Source organism: Malaclemys terrapin, chromosome 2, assembly GCF_027887155.1.
Source record: "Malaclemys terrapin pileata isolate rMalTer1 chromosome 2, rMalTer1.hap1, whole genome shotgun sequence".
In the NCBI taxonomy this organism is placed as follows: Eukaryota; Metazoa; Chordata; order Testudines; family Emydidae; genus Malaclemys; species Malaclemys terrapin.
In genome coordinates, this window is record NC_071506.1 from 108644575 (window position 1) to 108666098 (window position 21524).

The window sequence follows — 21524 nt, forward strand, 5'->3', positions numbered from 1 at the left end:
CGGGTCGTGTTATATCGGGGTAGAGGTGTATTTAATCAATCATGCACTCACCTGATGGAGGTCACTGCCACAGGCGTACTCCAAGTTACTGAGGTGGAACTGTAGTACCTTTTCCTCCAGATCACTGAACTGGATACCTGACTCCTGAATAAAAGCCTTATAGATCTCCTGTATCTTCTCTGTACAGAAACAGATTTACAATAAAAATGTAGAAATAGGTGATCGTAGTTCATTGTTCTCTGAATCTCACAAGTTTGCAAGTTAGCTATTAATACTCATTCAAATTTATTTTTTATGTAGTGAAAAAGCTGCTACAGAATATATGATAGCAAGATCTCTCACATACGATCAGACGAAACCCTAATTTGGTTTAGGATTAAAATAATTTGATTTCAGATACAGATAAGGCAGTGTATGTTTCCCAAGAACTGCCCTCAAAAAGAGAGTAGATATTACTGTCAACCGCAGAAAAAAAAGTCTGGTTAAAAAAAAAGGAGCTATATGGGATAACCAACATAGACAGCAGAAAAATTCATTGTTCAGCTACCATCAGTACATCATGCTGCAGCATGCTCGTTCCCCAAGGCTAATTCATTAAAAAAAAAATGAACACAAAAACAAAAAAAACCCAAAACAAACAGAAAACAACTTATGAATACTACTCCGAATGCCACCTTCTATAGAATTCTGTGTAATTTTCACAAAAGCAAAAGATTTGAGCGACTTGGGACCCAATTCAACAAAGGATTCTCTTCGTTGTTTTCCAGTGGGCTTTGGATCAGGCCCTTACTCTGTGTGTACTCATCATAGGGGAAGAAAAAAGAGCAGAACTATATTCTGAAAATGTAATTTAAAAAATAAAATCACAGCTGCCCTGACCATCTCTATCCAACCAAAACTGCTTCAGCTACTTAAGGTATGTCTACATTGCAATTAGACACCTGCGGCTGGCCTATGCCAGCTGTCTTAGGCTTGCGCTAAGGGGCTGTTTAGCTGCAGCGTAGACATTCAGGATCAGGCTGGAGACCGTACTCTAGGACCCCATGATGTAGGAAGGTCCCAGAGGTTGGCTGAACGTCTACACCACAATTAAAAATCCCCTTAACCTGAGCCCAAGTCAGTGGCATGGACCAGTCGAGGGTGTGTAACTGCAGTGTAGACATACCCTTAGAGACAAACTATTGGTAGTACCAAAGTCAAGGACAGGTATACTAAAAATGGCCAAACTATGAAAACAACTGATCCAATTGTCACGGAGTTGGGGGAAACAAGAACTGATAAATGAAATTGTTTTTAATTGTTCACTTTATTAATGTAACTTCATAAGTAAAGTTTTATGAATGAAACAACATTCATTTCTAAACCGGTTACCCCAATAACTGGCTAATTGACAATTAAGATGCTTGTTAAGATCCATAGCTGTTCAGCCAGTTGCTCTTGTAAATTTCACTGTCAATCCAATTCCTGCTTAAATCACTAGGGGCTGGTCCACACTAACCCCCCAGTTCGAACTAAGATACCCAACTTCAGCTACATGAATAACGTAGCTGAAGTCGAAGTATCTTAGTTTGAACTACAAGGTATTTACCGCGGGTCCACACGCGGCAGGCAGGCTCCCCCGTTGACTCCGGGTACTCCTCTCGCGGAGCAGGAGTACCGGTGTTGACAGTGAGCACTTCCGGGATCGATTTATTGTGTCTAGACAAGACGCAATAAATCAATCCCAGAAGATCGATTGTTTACCGCCGAACCCAGAGGTAAGTATAGACGTACCCAAAGACTTGCACTGTTTCAGTATTGTAACTTCTGTTCACTGTTTGCCATATTGTAATTCAAACCCCATTTTAAAACGCTTACTCCATTTTGTAAGGGCTTGCTGTAACCTTTTTGCAAACCCTGCTGTAATCTTATTAGTTTAGTTTAGATGTGTGAATGAGGTATGTATGGATGATGGAATCAACCTCCAGCCCCAGCCTGTCCTGATGAAATAGAGTTCAGACACCAAAGGCTGAAGATGCAGACAAGAGCCCTAACAAAGTAAAAAGAGTCCACCCCAAAAAGAGAAGAACAAAGGTACAATAGAAGGAAGATAAACGCCAGGTCCCAGGCTGAAAGTCACATCTGCAATTGACGCGTGATCAATCACCAAACCCAGAGGCAGGGTGACACAGCAAGACCTATAGACTCTGGATTCAAACTAAAGCCTACAAAAAGGATGGGTGAGATGGAAAACTTTGGAGGAGGGTAACATTCTGCTGCCAACATGGAAGGGCATCGGTGCACGCCCAACAGAGACCCAGCTCGTCCTTGTGCCCGGCTTTCCTGGCCAGTTAGTTGCCACAAGCTACGAACCCAAGCCACAGACTCAAGCTACGTTCAGGACTGGTAACTATGCAGCAGCTGCAGAACATCTGATGGGTGTGTGTGTGTGTGTGTGTGTGTGTGTGTGTGTGTAGATATTAGGTATAATGTGTGTGTATAAGAATTAAGATATTAGTTATTGGTCATAAATCAAACTGTTATCATAATAAATGTGGCATCTTTGTCTTGCTCCCTAAAAAGATCCTGTGTAGTTTTGTCTGTATAACACGGCTTCCTGCAATTCACCATGACTCTTAGCTGGCCAGTAAAGCAGGTTTATTTAGACAACAGGAACACAGTCCAAGACAGGTCTTGTAGGTACAGACAACAGGACCCCCTTAGTCAGGTCCATCTTGGGGGGCCAGGGGAGGCCAGGAGGTCCATCTGGCCTCCCCTCCATTTTCCCAGCCAGCTTCAAACTGAAACTCTTCAGCCTCTCCTCTCCCTTTGTTTCTTTTCCAGGCCAGGAGGTCACCTGATCTCTTTGTTCTCCAACACCTTCAGTTGGCACCTTTGCAGAGGAGGGGCCCAGGCCAGTAGTTGCCAGGAGACAGGGTGTCAGCCATTCTCTGTGCAGACACTTGCACACCCCTGCCCTCTAGGGCTCTGCAACAATCGCACACCCTTATCCCACCACCTTGATACTTAAGAAATGCATAGGGGAAACTGAGACACCCACACAGCATTCAGAGAAAACATTAAGAACATTCCCACTTCGTCACACCAATCTCCTATGTTACTATCAATGTAGGAAAAAATTACTCTTCAAATAAGATATGGTATGGCCTACAAATCCAGGGGTGAAATTCTAGCTCCACTGAATTCAGTGGCAAAGGTCCCATTGACTTCAATGGAGCCTAGAAGTTTAAGGCCAACCATACATACAAATATTCAGAATCCCCAAATTATGTACAAAATGAAAGGCAAATTGGCATAAAAGCCCCCCTATTTTTATGATTATGAACACTGTCAACATATCTGGTGTCCAGGGCAACTCCTCTCTTACCTCCAAGAGGGACATCTTGATGTTGGGTCTTATCTTTTCTCCATTCTGAGACAACATCCAGGATGGCATTGAAATGAAAGTCCATGCGCTTATCTATAGTGGGGTCAGTTATCCTTCCACCTTCTTGGATCAAATCACATCTCTCCCCTAGTTTGTGCATTTTAATGCCAAGCTTCAAAAGAAAGTTAAAAATGAATATGAGTAAAATTTCTATGGGGAAAACTTCACTTTCTAAGCTGCTCAAGTACATTTAAAAAAGACGGGTAAATCCTTAGGAATAAGGCACTGTTGCTAATATGGAGATTTTGCACACTTTAAACAACTGGTCAGGTTAGACATGAATCTCAACCTCTTAAAATAATACAAAAATTTAGTTCCGAATGGAACCTGAAACTCAGCAGTTAAACCAAGCCTATGACTTTTAAGAAACAATACATCAAAGGCAGTACAAAAATCCAAGGATTAGGAAATGGTAAAACTAGAGAGTCGCACACTTTGTTGCTTCTGTAGGCAGAGTGCATTGCACACAGCAGGAGCTCCTTCCCTTCCTCCACATACATCCCACAAACTCTGTGTCCCACCCTTCCATCCCAGTCTATTTCAGAGACTAACTGCAACCTCTTGGCCCCTTCCCTCATGCCAGGGGCTTTGTGAATCCTCCATGCTGCTGAGTCTGCCAACCAGAAGCCAGGAGCTCTGTGTGTCCACCACCATTTGCCCCTTCCAGTTTTCACCAATATCAATATAGTTCTGCCCATAGAGGACTAAAACATTCCCCAAATGTTCTGGAATTGATCAGATGTTCAATAATTCAATAATTATTGCATTATAGACAGAAAGACAGAGGGATGCCATTGAGTTGAGTGTTAAACCTGGCTTTGCTTGGCCAGCTGTCAATATTTTTTTTTTTTTTTTAAATGTCACACAAAGAGTTGACACGTTTCAAAGAGTCCAAGTGAAACAGTTACTTGGAGATGTAGCACAAATTCTTTTCAGTGCACTTTTACCTAGTCAAAGATATGGCCTAAGATTTCCCCATTCTACCCACTTATTCTGTGAGACCCTGGGCTGCTTCCCACTGCAGGTCTCTTTTCAAAATACAGTTCTATTTTTAAAAAAGTAAAAAATACCCTCAATAAATGATGACACACTATTACTCAACATATGAGCTCCCTCTGGGTATTCAGAAGCCATTCTCACTTTTCTGATTAAAATAAGGTTTTGCTATTTTTCCCCGTTATTCTTCCCAGTGGCATAGAGCATTGGACAGTTACAGGAAAATGACCTGGATTTTCCCCTGGTCTCCAGCAGACTAGTTAGCTAAGTTCCACTTGCAAAAACTCAGCCTGGGATCTGAACATAAAGCTGCTTTGCAGTTTGCAATGTTGGCAGTTAAAAAACACCTTTTTACGGTAGCCTATGTGAATTTCATCTGGAAGTCAATGAGAGAAAATATACATGAATCCCCACAATGCCATAAAACCACACATTAAGGTCAGTTGGAGCTTACAGTTGAAAACTATTGCCAACTCCAGTTTAAGGGCTTATCTATACTACAACCACCAAGCTGCTGGGGACCGTTACAACATTATCCACAGTTACAGGCAAAAACATGGCTTCTGCTTGCAGCTGGTGCCTAGCCATTTTTATTTTAGCAATGTGCCTGACACGGTGCTAAAACCCTGCTGTGTCCAAGGCTGTAGCACTAATCAAAGACATGGTTACCACACAGATGTCACTTAAAAGGCAAAATTATGTTTTAAATCACTTCAACCATGTCATAAATTGCGTCACCAGATGTGGTTGTTATTGCAATACAGATGGGCCCTAAAGTTCTCAAACTTGATAAACTCTTATGCTTTACAGACTGACCATTTCTCCATATATGTATTAGTACTACTAAGAATGGTTATGAAAGGGATGTTTTTCTATGGGGGTCAATTTGGTTGCTATGAGTTAGAATAGCATTTCATCAGAATCTCTTGTTCTCACCCATTAAGTTGAGAACTTTCTCTATTAACTTGGTTCACCTAAGAGATGGGACTACAGATACTTTGAGCAGAATATATCTGAGCTAGTTATTTTTTCACCTCCTTTCCTGAATCAAAGTGGACGATAATTTCATTTGAATTGTGTGCTGCAAGATCTTCAATTAAAAATTTGCACTCAGAAAACACTTTGTCTTTTGCTTTATTTATAGTTAAAACATGGCATAGATCAAACTTAACTGTATTTAAAGAGCTATTCAAGAGAATAAATACACATATAGTACTCTATCTGAAAGGTAGTAGTTGCAACCAATAATTTTTTTCTATTCTTTAGAATTCATAAAGGGCTTAAATGTATCAGGGAAATAATTACAATCATAAATAAGAGCAGCCTTACCACAAGGAATTCTATTGTGAGGGATCATTTAGTTTGACTGGGGTTTTTTTTTTTTTTTTAAGATGACTAATGTTAAAATGGAGATATTTTAAAGAAACAAATTATTTTAAGGTTAGCTCAATCATTGCTCTGATTATAAGAGGCTGACCCACCTAATTCTTGGAAGGAAACTTTTATATTCAGAAATATTAACTCATGTGGAGCAAAATCATGGCACTCACACATATATACATGTCTACATGGTTTTGTAATTAGACCACTTTCATTGACAATAATGCATAACAATTGCAGGGAAGAAACCCACTTGCTCACACATTAGTGCTATCGGGTTGTTGACACAGCCATTCACAATCTGTGCTCCTTTTCCTACAGTGACTCCTTTGAAAGTCCTATCGTCCCACACACGCCCGCCAATTCTGTCTTTCGCTTCTAGCACAATGACCTGTAACACAAATATAGCTTAGGAAGTTGTCAGAGAAGATATTTTAAAAACACTTATCTAGGCTCCAGGATAAAGACAAAATTAAGCTGCTTAGTTATGTTATTGAGCTTAATACTTTACTTTGTTGATAAATGGACACTAATGGAGCAGACCTTCTATTCATGTTTCTCATATTGTAATTTTAAAGTTACTTTAAAGTTACACACAGTTATAAAACAAAGTCTCATTTAAACTTTAGCCAAAATTAATACCTTAATAAAATTAGGCTTGCGCATATTATCATTTCCTTTTTTCAACATCTACAAGGTGAAAAAACTTCCAATTTTTCAGGTTTAGGGAAAGATGCTCCAGTTGTCCAAGTCAATATATGTTGACCTTTTGCTGCTTCTTTTAAAATACATTTAATGTACATTTCCTATACTGAAAATACATATTTTCTAAAGGGATAAGCAATATTTTCAATTAAAACTGTTTTTGCTGTTTGATATTAATATAATTCATTGCAAAATACATTTCTGCATGACTGACACAATGCACATGGAGGACAACATGCATTCCTGATTCAGCAATCATGGAATGGGCTGAAAATGGAGCAGAATTCCAGCCTTCTGGATTGTGATGCTGTGCATAAGAAAGGTGACCATTTATATCACTGTTACTGTTACACAATTTCCATAAGTCTTGCACAAAGTGTATCATATAAGGTGTCAATGGAAAAGTTACAATCTGTCAAATATGATTATCCTGATTAAATCCACTTATGAACTTTGCATCCAAAATTACGAATATTGGTTATGTATTTGTATCTCCAATATGTGTATTGTTCCTGGGTGACACCCTCCAGATAGATTTACATCAGGGTTAGACAGCTATGTGTTGATGGCCCATTAAGGACACACAGCTCACATTGAAGAAATTCATCCTGCCCAGTAAGCCTTTCCTGTGGACATCTTGGAAAGAATATGGCAAATAGCTGCATGAGTCAGCAAATCATGTGAGAACATGTGACCCTGGACTCCATCTTGGGACAGAAAATTTCCATGCACATGGCAAAGGATATAAAAGACACCTGAGACACCTCCATGTTGCCTCTTTCCTGCTCTAATTCCTTGGACTGTGGATTTATAACTAAAAGGAGTATCTTGAACTCTGGACTGAGGCCCTTCCAATCTTTTGGAAGTTACCAGAGAGACTTTTGCAAGCCAGCAATCTATTCCATCACTGCTACAAACTTGATATAAGGACTTTGCAATCGTTTGTATGTATATGATCTATTAACCTTTATAACTCTCTTTTCTTCTATTAATAAATCCTTAGTTTGTTTACTAAGGATTGACTAACAGCATGATATTTGGGTAGGATCTCAGATACATCCTGATCTGGGGTAAGTATCTGATCCTTTGGGATCAGTAAGAACCTCACATATGCTGAAATAGGTTTTCAATAATCTCTCACTATATTACACTTTGTTGTCTGGATGGGAGCAAAGGACTGAAATGCCCAAAGGAGACTGTGTTTGGCTTCCGGTTAACCAGTGTGGTACTGCAGAAGCTTTTTTGTTACTGGCTTGGGGAATCTAATTATAGAGTAAACCACCAGCTTTGGGGATTGTCTGCCCTATTTCTTGGGGTCTACCCTGAGTGTGGCCTTCTCAGTGTGGCCCATCCAGGCATTTGGTCACAAGGATTTTCAAAAGAAATCAAGGAACTAGGTGCTCAACTCCCACTCAGTCTCCAATCCTGCAAACATTTAGACATGGAAGTATTTCCACTGATTTTAATGGGACTACTCATGTGTGCAAAGTATTGCAGAATCAAGATGAGTGTGGGAAGAGGGATACAATTAAATATATGTAATTTACGTACACTTGTTTATTATAAATAGATTGTGTCAATTATTTTTAATTCTGGTAAAGTTAATTTTTCCTTATTATTTACATTGTGATAGCGCCTAAGAACCACAGTCAAGGATCAGGGGCCCTCTGTTCTGGACACTGTTCTCATATGTCATTTTTAAAAATAGTATGTAAAATACATACTAAATGTACTGCTGTTTTGCTTTATTGTTTGACCTGAACTAAAACAACCAACAGATATTACCTAACCTAATTAAACCCTAGATTTTGTACATTTATTGGGCTCTTCTATGGAGGCATCTGTATTAGAAATATTATTTTTCCACTACTGAGGACAGGTTTCTAAATCCTATGAAGTAGGAGGTCTGCTATTTGTAGGTGTTGAAAAAAAAATTAATTTATTCTAAAACTTCTTACCTTAATTCCAAAGTTGTGCAGTTGTCTTGCAGCTGCTAATCCTGCTGGACCAGCCCCAACAATAATGACAGATTTCTTTTTTGTTTTAAAAAAGAGAGAGAGAAGGAAAGTAGCAAATGTTCTTATAGAAGAAATCAGTCGATGCAAAACCAAAAAAATCAATCATTGCACATTATGGGTGACATCTGTGCTCCCACTGATTTCAGTGGTGTGGGATAAGACCTGTGTCCTCTAAAATAGTCAATGATAACTTTGAAAGGCATGATTTGTTAGGGTTCATTTAGAGCCCACAAAAGGCCAGTTACTGCTTTGGGGATACTAACTGGTTTATTTGAGGCCTTTAAAAGCAGATGTCTCAATTTACTTCGACTAAAACAGTGCTGATAAAAAGTCAAGCAACTTAAATGACCTAGATCAAACGTACCATGTATCTTGTACGAATCTTTGGTCAGAAAAGCCGTTAAATAATGAAAACTAGTTTAAAATACACACACACACACACACTTTTCATTTACATGTAGCATAAAATTGTACTTGTCTGTATTTCTAGGAGATATGCCCTTACAGCACATATTCATTTTTGATCTACATTTCAGTGTTGTGTCACACAAATTGACAGTCATATACAAGTACCCATTGATCACAGTTCTTGAAGGGGGGAAATGGATCAGCGTCCATGTCACGCTCCCTGTCAGTACCTGGACCGGGCCGGGGAAGCTAATGATCCAACCAGCAGACCAAATTCGGTGATGAATCCTGGTCATGTGCCACCTGAGGCATGTTGCGCATACACTAAGAAGACGACAGTTCTTGAAAGCCATGTTTTCTAGCCTCGGTAAACGGGGGTGAATTACTATGCTAGGACGTGGAGGAAAGCAGAGTGTATACCATGGGTTTATAAAACAGGTTACAATGTAGTTCATCCCTGTCCACAATGGCCACGGAAACCATAGGCCTGATGCACCCACTGAAGTCAATGGGAGTTAACACTTTGCTAGCAAGAGCTAAGCTAGGTTTAAACATGATCCTTGTTAATATGGTTGGAATTACAGATTGAAACAAGAGCCCAAACATGAAAACAGAAATTAAGCAGCAGCATATTCTATCTACTAATTAATATTATGGCTACCTACATTGTGGTATTCTTTGGGAAGAAGATGTTGGTCAGGACTGACTGACAAAATCCCTGTATTAATCAGCCCTTTTCTTGCCATAAAATAAAGTATCCTCTCCATCTCTTGGACACAGCGAATACGCACAAGCCCCCGCACAATGATGCGATGAGTACATTTGTGAGGGGTAAGAGCTTCCTGCATTTTGGGAAACAAAAACAAAATAAAGACAGGTTCATACAAAGTGTTCCATGCTTTCCCAGGCTTAAAACATATTTCAACTGTAATTCAGATGCTGAAGTCTAACCTCTAATCAAACAGGTTTCTAAGAGAGATTAACAAAGAGTAAAGTTCAATTTTGTATGCCAGCCAACTGCAGGAAGAGAATCTCTAGACCATTTGATTCTTCCAATTCTCCCATAACCAAACAGAGCGAATTAACACAGAACAAATGAGATAAGAGTACAATGGACCTCAGCTACATCCATGATGCCTGTCAAGTACATTTAGATATCGCAGCGATGCTAGATATTCAAGCTTTTCCACTGAATGCCCTTGGATCCATCCAGTAGAGGCCTGTGCAAGTTGCACGCTACTCCGGCCAAAGTAAAAAGAGGATCATATTCAAAAATCTTGTATTAAGAGACCTAAATCGAGAAGTCTTAGTTTTGAGAAAACCAATAGGGCTTCTGCTCTCATTTATATTCCTATAAATCAGGAGTAACTCCAGTGAAGATAACGGAGTTAAATCAGTACAAACAAAGAGAGACTCAAGCCCACAACCATGTCTGGGGTCACTTGTGCCCCTGCAGATACTAGAAGGTGACTGGGAGACTGCTATTCTCTACATGGTGTTTGTGTTGCAAATAACATGGTCAATCTGGACTAAGTTTCTAAAATGCTAGCTTTGATGTTCTACTTTTCCTCCTTAGTCATCCTCAGCTATAGTTTTGTCATGAGCCTGTTCTCATGCTTACCCAGGTATCAGTAGTTACCTAACATTCACATAAACAAAAAGTACTGAAGTGCTCTAAAAAGCCATTTAGAAATATTCTGAACTTTCCCTTTACCAAGCTTGTACAGGGCTTTCATCTTAAAGTTGGAATGTTTCAAAAACATTTGCAGATCACTTTAAAGGAAGTTTCTTGGCATTATTAAGTATAAGCAATTTTTTTGTTTAGTGCTGTTTTTTATTTATTTACTTACAATTTTTTAAAGTGCAATTACTTTGTCTAATGAAGATTCTTCATAGAACACAGACTCCGTGAGGGCTCTTCTGCCCATACTTCTTGGAGGCAGTGCCTAAGAGCACATTATTTGTAAATATAAAAGTATACCATTAACTCTCAGCCTTGCTTACTTTGCAATTTGTGTACCACAAAGACAGGATGAGGTTTCTCAAAGCTAGGTACATGGTAGGATCTCGTGAATATTCTGGGAACTCATAGAGCTCATCTAATTCCATGACATCTGGTCTCACACAAAGTGCTTTACCACATTCATTGGGCTGGTAGAAGGGCTGGAAGTATCTGTTCATCCCTGAAATGGAATAAAGACAGGCCATGAATCAGTTGTACTCTGCTGTATCGACTAGTACGTTCCTGGCCACTCTAAGTTTATACACTGAGCATGCCCAATGACCATCCTCTGGGTGGTAATGAGGAAGTCCTCAAACCTCTGACAACTCTAAGGATTGTCTCAAGTTTTCACTGCTTTATTCCCTCCTCCACTCTCCAAGTCCTGCAATGCAGACATCGTCCTTCCAGCTGAAGAGATCTGGACCTATCCAGGTTAGAGGGTTTTTTTGGCTTTCTGGATAACACACCCAGAGGGAACAAATGGATGCAATAGAAGGAATCAAGACCAATAGATGTTCTAGTCTGACATTCATATAATTCTTTGTTCTCTCTGAAATAAAACATCACCTTGAAATGCAGAATACATTGAAGAAGAGTAAGTTGCTAGATAGTCTCTGACATCAGCCCCTGCCTGGGGCTGTAGCCCTTGGGCTTCGGCTTTGGTCCCCCTGCCTGGGGTGAGAGGGCTCGGGCCTTAGCCCCCTCACCTGGGGCAGCTTCAGGCTTTGGTCCCCCCTCCTGGGGTCCTGTAGTAATTTTTATGGTCAGAAGGGGGTCGCAGTACAATGAAGTTTGAGAATCCCTGAAACAGACACAGAAACAGCCCTTACCAGCTACATTAGGTGCACTCTTTATGTGCTCTAACTTCACAGGGTTGGATTCACCAAGTAATCGGTTAGTGCTGGTACAGGAGGGACTCATGCCTACGCAGTCTGGATAGTACGCAGAGAGCAAAGGAGCTGCCACACTGTCTTTAAGCAAAGGAGGGAGGATGAGCATGGAGTACCACCAATGGTCTGAAACCTCAGCAACTCTCTGGATGGAGAAGAGAAGGCAGAAGAGAACAAGCATCAATACTCTGAACACATTTTTCCATTTTACCCCTCAAAACTCAGATCTGAGAGCACTAAAAGCACCAGCCCCAGAGACAAGACAGTTTAAATCACACAGACATTTTTCTTCCCTTTCTCTCCCTCCTGTGCCTGACTTAGAAAGCCTGAACTGTTGCCATGTACAGCAGAAATGAAGCTGCCAAGAGTCACAAACACAGCATCCATTTTGCAAGCTAAAAAAAATGAGAAATACTCATCCAGATTAGGCATTTTTAATTGTTTCTGATTCAAAACAGCTGAATTTAGCTGTCTTAAGAGGCTTATGGCAATACATAATTGATCAGTTTCATTTACATTCTTCCCTCCCTGCGACAATGAACCTTGTCTTGCAGATCTATAGTTAAAATGCAAAACAAATACATATCAAAAAGCTTAAATATTTAGGCAAGCTCATACAAGTGTTAACAAGAATTAACCTAAACAAATTGTGTGGCATAAAGGAACTGTTCATACACTTGCCAACTTTGGTTTATTGCACATGATGTTTTGCAGAGAAACTGCAATGCACTGTCACCATGCCATTCATGATGGCATCCCATCTAACCAAAATCTAATGCCACACTTCAAAACAGTCAAACCTTTGTAATAATTGGGAAAAAATTACAGTTTATTTTTTCACATACTTAGGAAGACAGTTTACGAAACAGGACACCAGCCTGAAAGAAAATGGAGATCCCAAAAACCCCCCAGGGAATTTTCTGCCCAAATCTGGATGGTTAGTGCAGGCACTGTATGCCATTTTTGCCCAATCAGACCCTAGAATCAGGAGTAGGCCTAGAATCAGGGCCTTAAGTCAGAGACTATGAGAACCACATGAACATTTATACTAAGAGGGAAGAAAGATTAGAAGGTTGAAGGGCCAGCCCTTCCCCTTTATTAAAATAGATCCTGCTCCAGATGAGGCGTTCCTGAGGCTGAAACGCACACATGCCAAAAGACGACGCTGCAGTTGTGATCTCTGGCCAAGAAAGGGGAAAAAAACACCTACCCCATTCCTATGTTTTAATCACATTTTTACACTATACAGCAAATGAACAGCCATGTACAGGCAACTCACCAGATCCTCAGGCATGGAACACTGGTCCGAGCCCTCAATCTGAAAGAGAAATTTAACTATCTAAAGCCACACAAGAATATTACATAAAAGAAGCAATCAGACTCTGGTACAACTCCTTTAGATTTAAAAATGTATTAAAAAAAAGAGAGAGAGAGAGAGTGCTCTATTTTAATCTTTCATAGCACAGATAATTACCATATGGTAGTATTTTAGTTTTTTTTTTTTTTTTTTTTTTTTTTTTAAACAGTACATGATATTAAAAAATACTAAAAAGCCAAACACCACAGATAAAGTTCCTGCTGATTGAACTGAATGGCCTTGGCTATCTAATGATCTCACATTAACATATACATAGCTGGGGGGTTGAGTGGAAACAGAAAGGCATTTCGGCTTACACTGCATTTCAGTGCTCAGCAATCCAGATACTTGCCTCTTCACATATGCATGTATCTGCAGCATTGTACAAACATTCAATAAAATCACTTCCTGTGCATGCACAGTATACTACTTTCATATGCATACTAAAGGCACCTGTCCTCAATGAGAACTATGTCAATAGCAAGTTAACTGTCTGTTTGAATAGCAATTTCAGAAAGATCTAAAAGGGTCTCAATTTCATGTTAAAATTCCACAAAACAAAACAAAAAACAGCCAGATGTAATTTTATCAGATATTCCAGGAAGATTCCATGAGAAAATTCTCTTGACCAAAGAATTAAAGGGTGAACTACTGGCCCCACTGACATCAATAGCGCCAGAATTTCACCTTAAATGTTTGAAAGCAGACTCGCGACAAAAGTCCTTCCTCAACCATAACTGTAGTACTGCTAGTAAGATACTGCAATGACTTTTAGGAGTTTACTATCTTCCTATTAAATCTGAATCCTTTCATTTCAGTTGTCAAGCTCAGATGCACATTAAAAAACTAAAAAAAGAGCCATTGGACATTTCAGATGTTTTGACTAGTAAAAAAAAAAAAAAAATCAAACCGAAAAAGGATATTGGAAAGGCACATATATTTTGGAAGCAGCAACTTTCATGGAGACTGATCTCTTAGCATTTTGAAACATGATTTTACAACTAATTGCATGGGCGTTTCAACAAATGATGTTTTGGATATTGCACTTTCACTCTCATGAGGGAAACATTTAAATTGCTGTAGAATACAAACTATACAGCTCCTAAGATATTCAACTCATCATTCTAACAAATATAAATGTTAAAATAAAAAAATAAGCAAAGTTAATGACTATAACAAAAGAACCACCTTAGCTACAGCTTAAGTAGGGACAAAGTGTTGCTGTTACCTTAGTAGAATTGTTCAGTTTCATACCACATCGGTACGTTTTTGCTATTTGCGATGTCAGTTGGATTTCCTTTGTCAGCTGACGCCATTTCCCACACTCTGGTTTTGTGCACTGCACCTAGAAGTAAAAAACAAACATGTTTTAACTTGAGCTTGATCTGTAATCTGAGTCAATTACATGATGCAACAAACACCAGCAAAGGAACGTGATAGGAAATCTACTTTGGGACCATAACTAATGGGTAGGTAAGAAGGAAGATGCGAGGGAGTTGTTAAATACATTATTCACATAAGGTGAAATTCATCCTCATGCAGAGGACCAGTACAAGGGTTATGCACAGTTTAAGCCTACTTACTCCCTATGGGTTTATGCAGATGGCCAGGACAAGGCCTATGAGCCACCTAAGCCCAAAGGGTGTAAATAAGACTTAAGCTGCGCATAGACTTTGTGCTGGTCTTCTGCATGAGGATGAATTTCACTCATAGGACTTAATTCTATGATGTATTGAGCACACAATTCCCACTTATTTCATTGGGGTTTGAAAGTATGCAGTACGTCTCAGGATTAAATCTATATTGTCCATTGCTGCCTGAACTCTCCCTTCTGTTCCACCCCCATCCAGTGAAGGTATACTCCCTTCCCATTCATTTTACTCACCCTCTGTTCCCTTATGGCTGGTTTTCTCCCTCTCTCTCCATTTTCCCTAGTGTTACCATCCTCTTCACCATCACCACCTGCCCACTCCTGACATCTGCTTCCATCTGAACTACATCCTAAATGCTTCCTGCTGCCTCAATAATTAGACTGAGAAATAGAGTATTGCAGAGAGAGCACTTAGCCAAGGATTGGGAAAGATTTCTGACAGTGGAGAAACTGATCAGGATTATTATCCGGAATCTGCCTTATCCCGTCTTCCCAATACCAGAAATCCTCCTAGAGTCCCAGAGCAGAACCTGCTACTTGATCTACAAACAAACAAACAAACAAACCCCACTATATTCCTTACCCAGTAAGGAAGCTGTTGATCAGCCATGAAAGCTTTAGGACTGGGCTCACTTTTACCATTACTGGTCCAAATCCTTTTCCAAGCAGTGTATTTCTCATAACCATCTTTATGACTAAGAAGAAAGTTAAAGTAAATGGCAAGCAGTTAGCAGGTGGGCTGGTCCAGTCTATTTTAAAGAACAATACTTATTCCAAAAAAACATCTTTAAAAAGAGAGAGAGAGACAGACAGACACACACAAGGCTGAGGATAGCACTTCTTTAAAGAAACAAATGTGATAGCAATCAGGGAAGTGTGTAGGCCTACATTTCCTTTCGATAATAAATACTGGGGCTAATATGCAAGGTCGAGGTGAACTACAGCTCAGCACATAACTGCCATGTTAGTCCTTCTAGTCAGTAAACTTTGAGCATCAAATTATTTCACTGATTTGGGATACTTTGAATCTGAAAGGCACTTTGTAAAACCAAATTCCTACCACCCTCATTTGATTTACTCCAAGTGCACTTACTTAAGTAAAAATTGTGCTTGCTTATAATTAGGCTTGGCAGAATTCAAGTCTTTTTTTTTTTTTTTGTAATTTTGACAAATAATATCAATGTTTATTAAGTACTTTTTTCTATTTGTATTAGTTTAAATTTTCACAGTTGTGGGAAATTATAGGAGGGTCCGACAATAATTAATTAATGCCAGCAGACACTGAGATTCAAAAAAGTTAAAGCTTTATAACTTGACAATTTGTGTTTTAACATCTCATGTCAAAATATACAAAGTAAATATCCTTTAAATCAAACTCTAAAAAGTTCTCAAGCAGCATGTGTCTTACTTTGCCTATCTGTAAATTTTGATGCTCATTGATGGAAACAGTTTTTCATCGATTTGTGTGGGTATGGTGAAATTGATATTTACTAACATTTACCAATAAAAATCTAATTCTTCTAAGAATACAGTGTATCTTTAAAAATAAAGAATTTTTTTAATTATTTTCCAAAACAACAGCTTCACAACTCATTACTTGTTGGTTTTGTTCTGTTTATTTACACACTTTTCAAAAAGCCCTGAACATTTTTTTAACAAGTCACAGAAGAACTGACATGCAGCTCAGATTGCCACTTTTTGGTTGATGGACGGCCCACACATCAGCTGCAGTTTGTGTAACTTACACTCAGCAGTCTCTAAGTCTCACTTCAAAATAAAGTCAGTAGAGAGGAGAAAGTTTAAAATATTTGTTTCAATAAATGGGACTTCACATTTTTAATATCCAGTCAATCTCTCCAGGACTTCTGTAAACAAGACATGGTCTCAGTAAGTATACCTTCGATAATAGTGATCAAAACACTCATTGCAGAAATGTTCCCCACAGGAGAGATGATACCATCTAGATGTGTAGCCATTTTTAGCACACCTAGGACACAAGAAAACATGTAGACTGCATTATGACACTTAAAAAAAAATCCCATGGACTTGGCTTCATTTTAGAATTTAAAGAAATGTTAAGACCAGGGCATGGGAGAAGAGAGTTTGATACTCTGCTGTTTCTTTTTGTGTTTGTACAGCGCTTTGCACAATGGGCACTGGTCTCTAAGCACTACAGTAACAAAAGTAGTAATAAAAATAATCATTAAGAAATAGTTTTAACTGTATCAAAGTTCTCATATTTCATCGCGAGCAATACAAGATGCAAAGGCGGCAAAATGTATGTCATATACAGTTTTATAACTGCTCTGAGATTGCAGCAGCTTCTCTTTAGTATGGTCAATTGGGCATGCCCTGAGCCAGATCTCAGAGGAGGTTGCTGGATATTGATAATTATGACTCTTATTTATACTGTAGCAACACCCATTTACCTACACACAGGAAAACTCAGTCCCAGTCTCAAGGAGCTTACAATTAAAAAAAAAAAAAGCAAGCATGGGACATTTTCTTCTCAAAGCCCAAATTCATAGGTTGATTAAACCATAAATATAGAATGACTTGCTGCTAGGTCTAGGTCTGAAATATCTATTGTCCAATTATTTTCAATTATATAAAATTACTGACTTGGTTGCTATTTTAACCTAAGACAAAAAAATCTATATAATTACACATTGCAAGTTTTCATTCTCTTTTATTGTCACATATATATAAGGATTACATTTATTTGACAAAGCAATTAATCCTGTACTCCTTATTCAAGCAACAATCCCAATAAAGTCAATTAAATATTCCTCTAAAATTAAAATTATATGGTGGCAAAGCACAATGGCGTCTGAGCTGGCTAGCCATGAAATGGCCTAATTTCCAATAAGTGATCATATGGAAGTATTTTTAAAAAAATAACACCAACAAAATAAGACTTTAAAATGATTAAAATGTCTTAATTGCCTCCTGAATACCAACATTTGAAATCACTTTCCATGGCTTCCTGGGTATCAAAAGTCCCATATGCCATGTACTCAGTTGCCAAAACTTCCAGCTTTCCTGTGACAACTTTTATAATGCAGAAATTCCCTCTCAATATAAAACGATGCAATACATACACAATTTAAAACTTGGAGGCAGCATAAAATAATTGTATATCATGGTCAAATTAATAGCCCAACATTATACTGGGAGGGGACATTGCCACATACATTTAGAGTAACATGGCTGCATATTATAAACCCTGCCGATATAGTAATGCTTTACTTCCGCATACCTCTAAATTCAGAATGTTAAAATAAAAAAGTACTCATATAAAAGCTGAACAGGAAGTTAGTCCTGAGTGAAAACAGGATGTTATTAAGAAAATAGTTTTGTAAGGCTTCGGAGCCAATCCCGCAGACTCAGCACATTAACGAGAGATTACAGAACACTGTAACAATACAGAAGTAGTATAGGATAGTATATGATGGTTTCATTTTGTGTTTTGATAGGGAAGCTCTTCTGTGTATGTTTCATAAATACGCCATTAATTCCACAAAAACAAAATTTGTTTTCTGGCACAACAGACATGCTGCATTGACAACGCTTATCTTTGAGAAACGTTATTGGCAAAACACTGCAAAAAGTCATCTGCAAGAGATGCTGTTTGTGATGATTCACAAGTACTATAACCAGCATTACACTAGTACCTCTCAGTTTTGCCTGTAGATTTAAGAGATTTTTGTCAAAAACATAGGTATGTAAGTACAGAAAGACAAACCTTTCAGCAGCACTTGCAAAGCAAACAGGACATGTTGCAGTGCACCCTGCTTTTTCACATTTTCTATATTTCTTCTCTGATGCGTCATCATCATCCTCTGCTGCTTCAGCTGCCTTCTTCTTCACCTAATAAAGCATAGCTAGAATTGAACTCTCATGGGATCTGTGACTGGAAATGACAATGGCGCTCAATTTTCTACAGTGCAACACCCAAAGGTTCCTTTGGTTCATAATTCAGAGCACAGCAATGACTGGCTAAAATAATATAAATCAGATCTTTGGAATCCATAGCAGCATGGGACAACTTGACAACTGTCAAGGAAGGTCACTTTTAAAGATCCAACAATCTTAGCAATGTCCATTTAAGTTAAAGGACTCTTGATTTAGTCTTTTAACTGACACTCTTAAAGAATTTATAAAGCAGGACTTCCAGTTTAAATTAATGGATCCCAGTGTTTCTAGCACCATCACTCCAATCTCTCATTAAAATTCTGTTATTGCACAGAACCAATCAATGTTAATATACATTAATAAAGATATTGTCATTGGCTCCTAAAATTTATCAATTAATTTTTAAAATAACAAAACTCCAATACAGAACCATCCTCCTGGTCATTCTGGGCATTGTGTGTCCAATTTGTATGGTCTATCTAGGCCTCAATCCTGCCAACTACTCTGTATGGATGTACCCCAAAGACCCATTTACTTTATTTTCAAAATACAGCCAGTAATTATTCAAACAGTTTTACTACTACAAGTGGAAGAACTCCAAATGGTCTGACCCACCCCACCCCACCCCCATGGAGGTGGAGCCCATTGCAACATCAGGGCCTTTGCCTAAATTTACATCTCTGTCTTGTCCAATACTTTATAAGTGCCCCCTTCCTGTCTTTTTCTGGAGTTGTAAAATGCTCTCACCTTCTCTTTGGACAATTCCAAATACTTCTCCTCTGTTTGTGGTAACTGGGTGTAACCCTTTTGGACAGTACAGCGGAGTCCTTTTATAATAAATGTTTAAACAAATACATACTCCAATAATAATTTCTATGTAGCTTTAAATATATCATTTTTAACACTTAAGTACCTGTCTCCCAGAACTCCTCAAAGGAAGGTTATCTGGAGACTGGTCCAAAGAAGATGACTTTTTTTTTGTTCGTACCCTTCCAGTTGACATTGTCTTATAGGATCTGCAAAATGAAGTTAGAAGATTGTTAAGTAATATTACAAAATGGTTTGGTTTGAGAGAGTGAACTAATTTGATATTACATGAACCTTCACCACCACCACCACATTGGTCAGAGCTAGTTAGTCAAGCTACGTTCAGTCATATCCATTAATGAAAAAAGAAAAGAAAAAGTGGGTGGGCAGGAAAGAGGAACAGTACCTTTATTTTAAACTAAGCTCAATGTGAACATATAAGAGCAGATCCTCAAATAGTGTAATTCAGCAGAGGGATGGTCTTACTTAGGCATTACTTAATCCTACCTCAGCACAGGGGGATTGACTAGATGACCTGTTGAGGTCACTTCCAGACCTTCATTTCTATAGCTGTATTGATTTCATTGGACTTAATCTGATTTGCACCACCTGAAGACTTAGCTGATAATTATAGTTCAAAAAGTGAATAAGCATAAGCTCATAATGCAAGCCTTACACTGTTACTCTCAGTGACACTGGTCCTACCTATTGATTTATGGGGAGGGCTGAGGAATTTGGATTGTATAGCATCTTTTAACATAATGTATTTGAACTCTTATTTAATCTAAAGTCAAGGACAAATTAAACGTATTCCGAGACTTGCCCACCTTGCATACATATGAACATACTTGTTCATTTGGAGTCTAGACAATTGTAGTTGCATTGTAATTATATGTAGTTATGATACTTCATAAGTTACCAGTAAATGTATTGTAGCATACATTATAAAAATAATAGTCTTAGTAACTTGAGGCTTCACTATAACTCTCCCTGATTAAATCTTTGATTGGAAGTGGGGAAGAAACCACTATTTATTGCACACGTTATAAGGTGAGCAGATCTTGGTGTATAAAAACATGCTGCAAAAGATTTAAAAATATGCTATGTCTTTTTCTCCAGTGAAGTACAAACATGAGAGAACACAGAAAAAGAAAAAGATACAAAGGGGAAGCGATACCACAGAAAGATATCTATATTAATCCACTGAACCGAGAACTCAGTCTGTATTATTGAGATATAAAAGTGACAATCAACTATAATCCTATGCAGTTCATAATATATATACTTGTGAGCCTTTCCAATAATAAATCACTGAAATTTCTACATCTACCCTTTTTATGTTATATCTTATTATGAGGCACTAATTGCCACTGAAATGCTCATAGCAATTTCCTTTTGGGAAGGCATTTAAGGCGTAGGTATGTCTACACTGCCCATGTTACAGTGCTGCCGCTCTCCTGGCGATTAAAAAAAAAAAAAAAAAAAAAAAAAAAAACGAATGGGGGTGGTAGCTTTATCGCTGGGTAAGCGCTGTGTATACTGGCGCTTTTCAGCCCTAAAACTTTTGTCACTCGGGGTGTGTTTTTTCACACCCCTGAACAACTAAAATTTTAGCACTGAAAGTAGCAGAATAGAAAGTTTAGTTAGACAACAGGAAGAGATAATAGGTGTTCATACAATGAGATTTATTTATTACCAAGTGGACGTGATGTGATCAACTAAACCAACACAGTGACCTCACCCTGAGGTGAAAGGATTAGACTGAAGTGGGGGAAAAAAAATCACACTAAAATATCTGTGTAAATGAAAACGGAAAGGGAATGGAGTTTAGACAAACCAACATATTACCCTCCTTTTGTTTATGTAGCTAACCTAATTAATTAGAATAAGATCAATAGAAGCATGGTGATCTGTAGTGTATTAAATAAAGAACAATGTCACCACACCACAGATGTACTGAACTGGGTA

At 38.4% G+C, this 21524-nt stretch overlaps 1 protein-coding gene across 5 annotated transcripts in view; it reads right to left on the minus strand.

Moving 5' to 3' along the window:
• KDM1B (lysine demethylase 1B) overlaps positions 1 to 21524 on the minus strand; it is a 37436-nt gene that overhangs the window by 13831 nt on the left and 2081 nt on the right. For all 5 annotated transcript variants that reach the window (XM_054018350.1, XM_054018351.1, XM_054018348.1 and 2 more), the window contains exons 3-15: positions 19663 to 19765; positions 18580 to 18704; positions 16732 to 16821; positions 15418 to 15529; positions 14412 to 14528; positions 13106 to 13144; positions 11767 to 11971; positions 10939 to 11117; positions 9600 to 9776; positions 8467 to 8541; positions 6057 to 6194; positions 3368 to 3539; positions 52 to 179 (exon numbers count right to left, since the gene is read on the minus strand). In XM_054018350.1, the coding sequence (XP_053874325.1) occupies positions 52 to 179; positions 3368 to 3539; positions 6057 to 6194; positions 8467 to 8541; positions 9600 to 9776; positions 10939 to 11117; positions 11767 to 11971; positions 13106 to 13144; positions 14412 to 14528; positions 15418 to 15529; positions 16732 to 16821; positions 18580 to 18704; positions 19663 to 19752 (1647 nt within the window). In that variant the 5' untranslated portion in view covers positions 19753 to 19765. The remainder of the gene's footprint in view (positions 1 to 51; positions 180 to 3367; positions 3540 to 6056; positions 6195 to 8466; positions 8542 to 9599; positions 9777 to 10938; positions 11118 to 11766; positions 11972 to 13105; positions 13145 to 14411; positions 14529 to 15417; positions 15530 to 16731; positions 16822 to 18579; positions 18705 to 19662; positions 19766 to 21524) is intronic.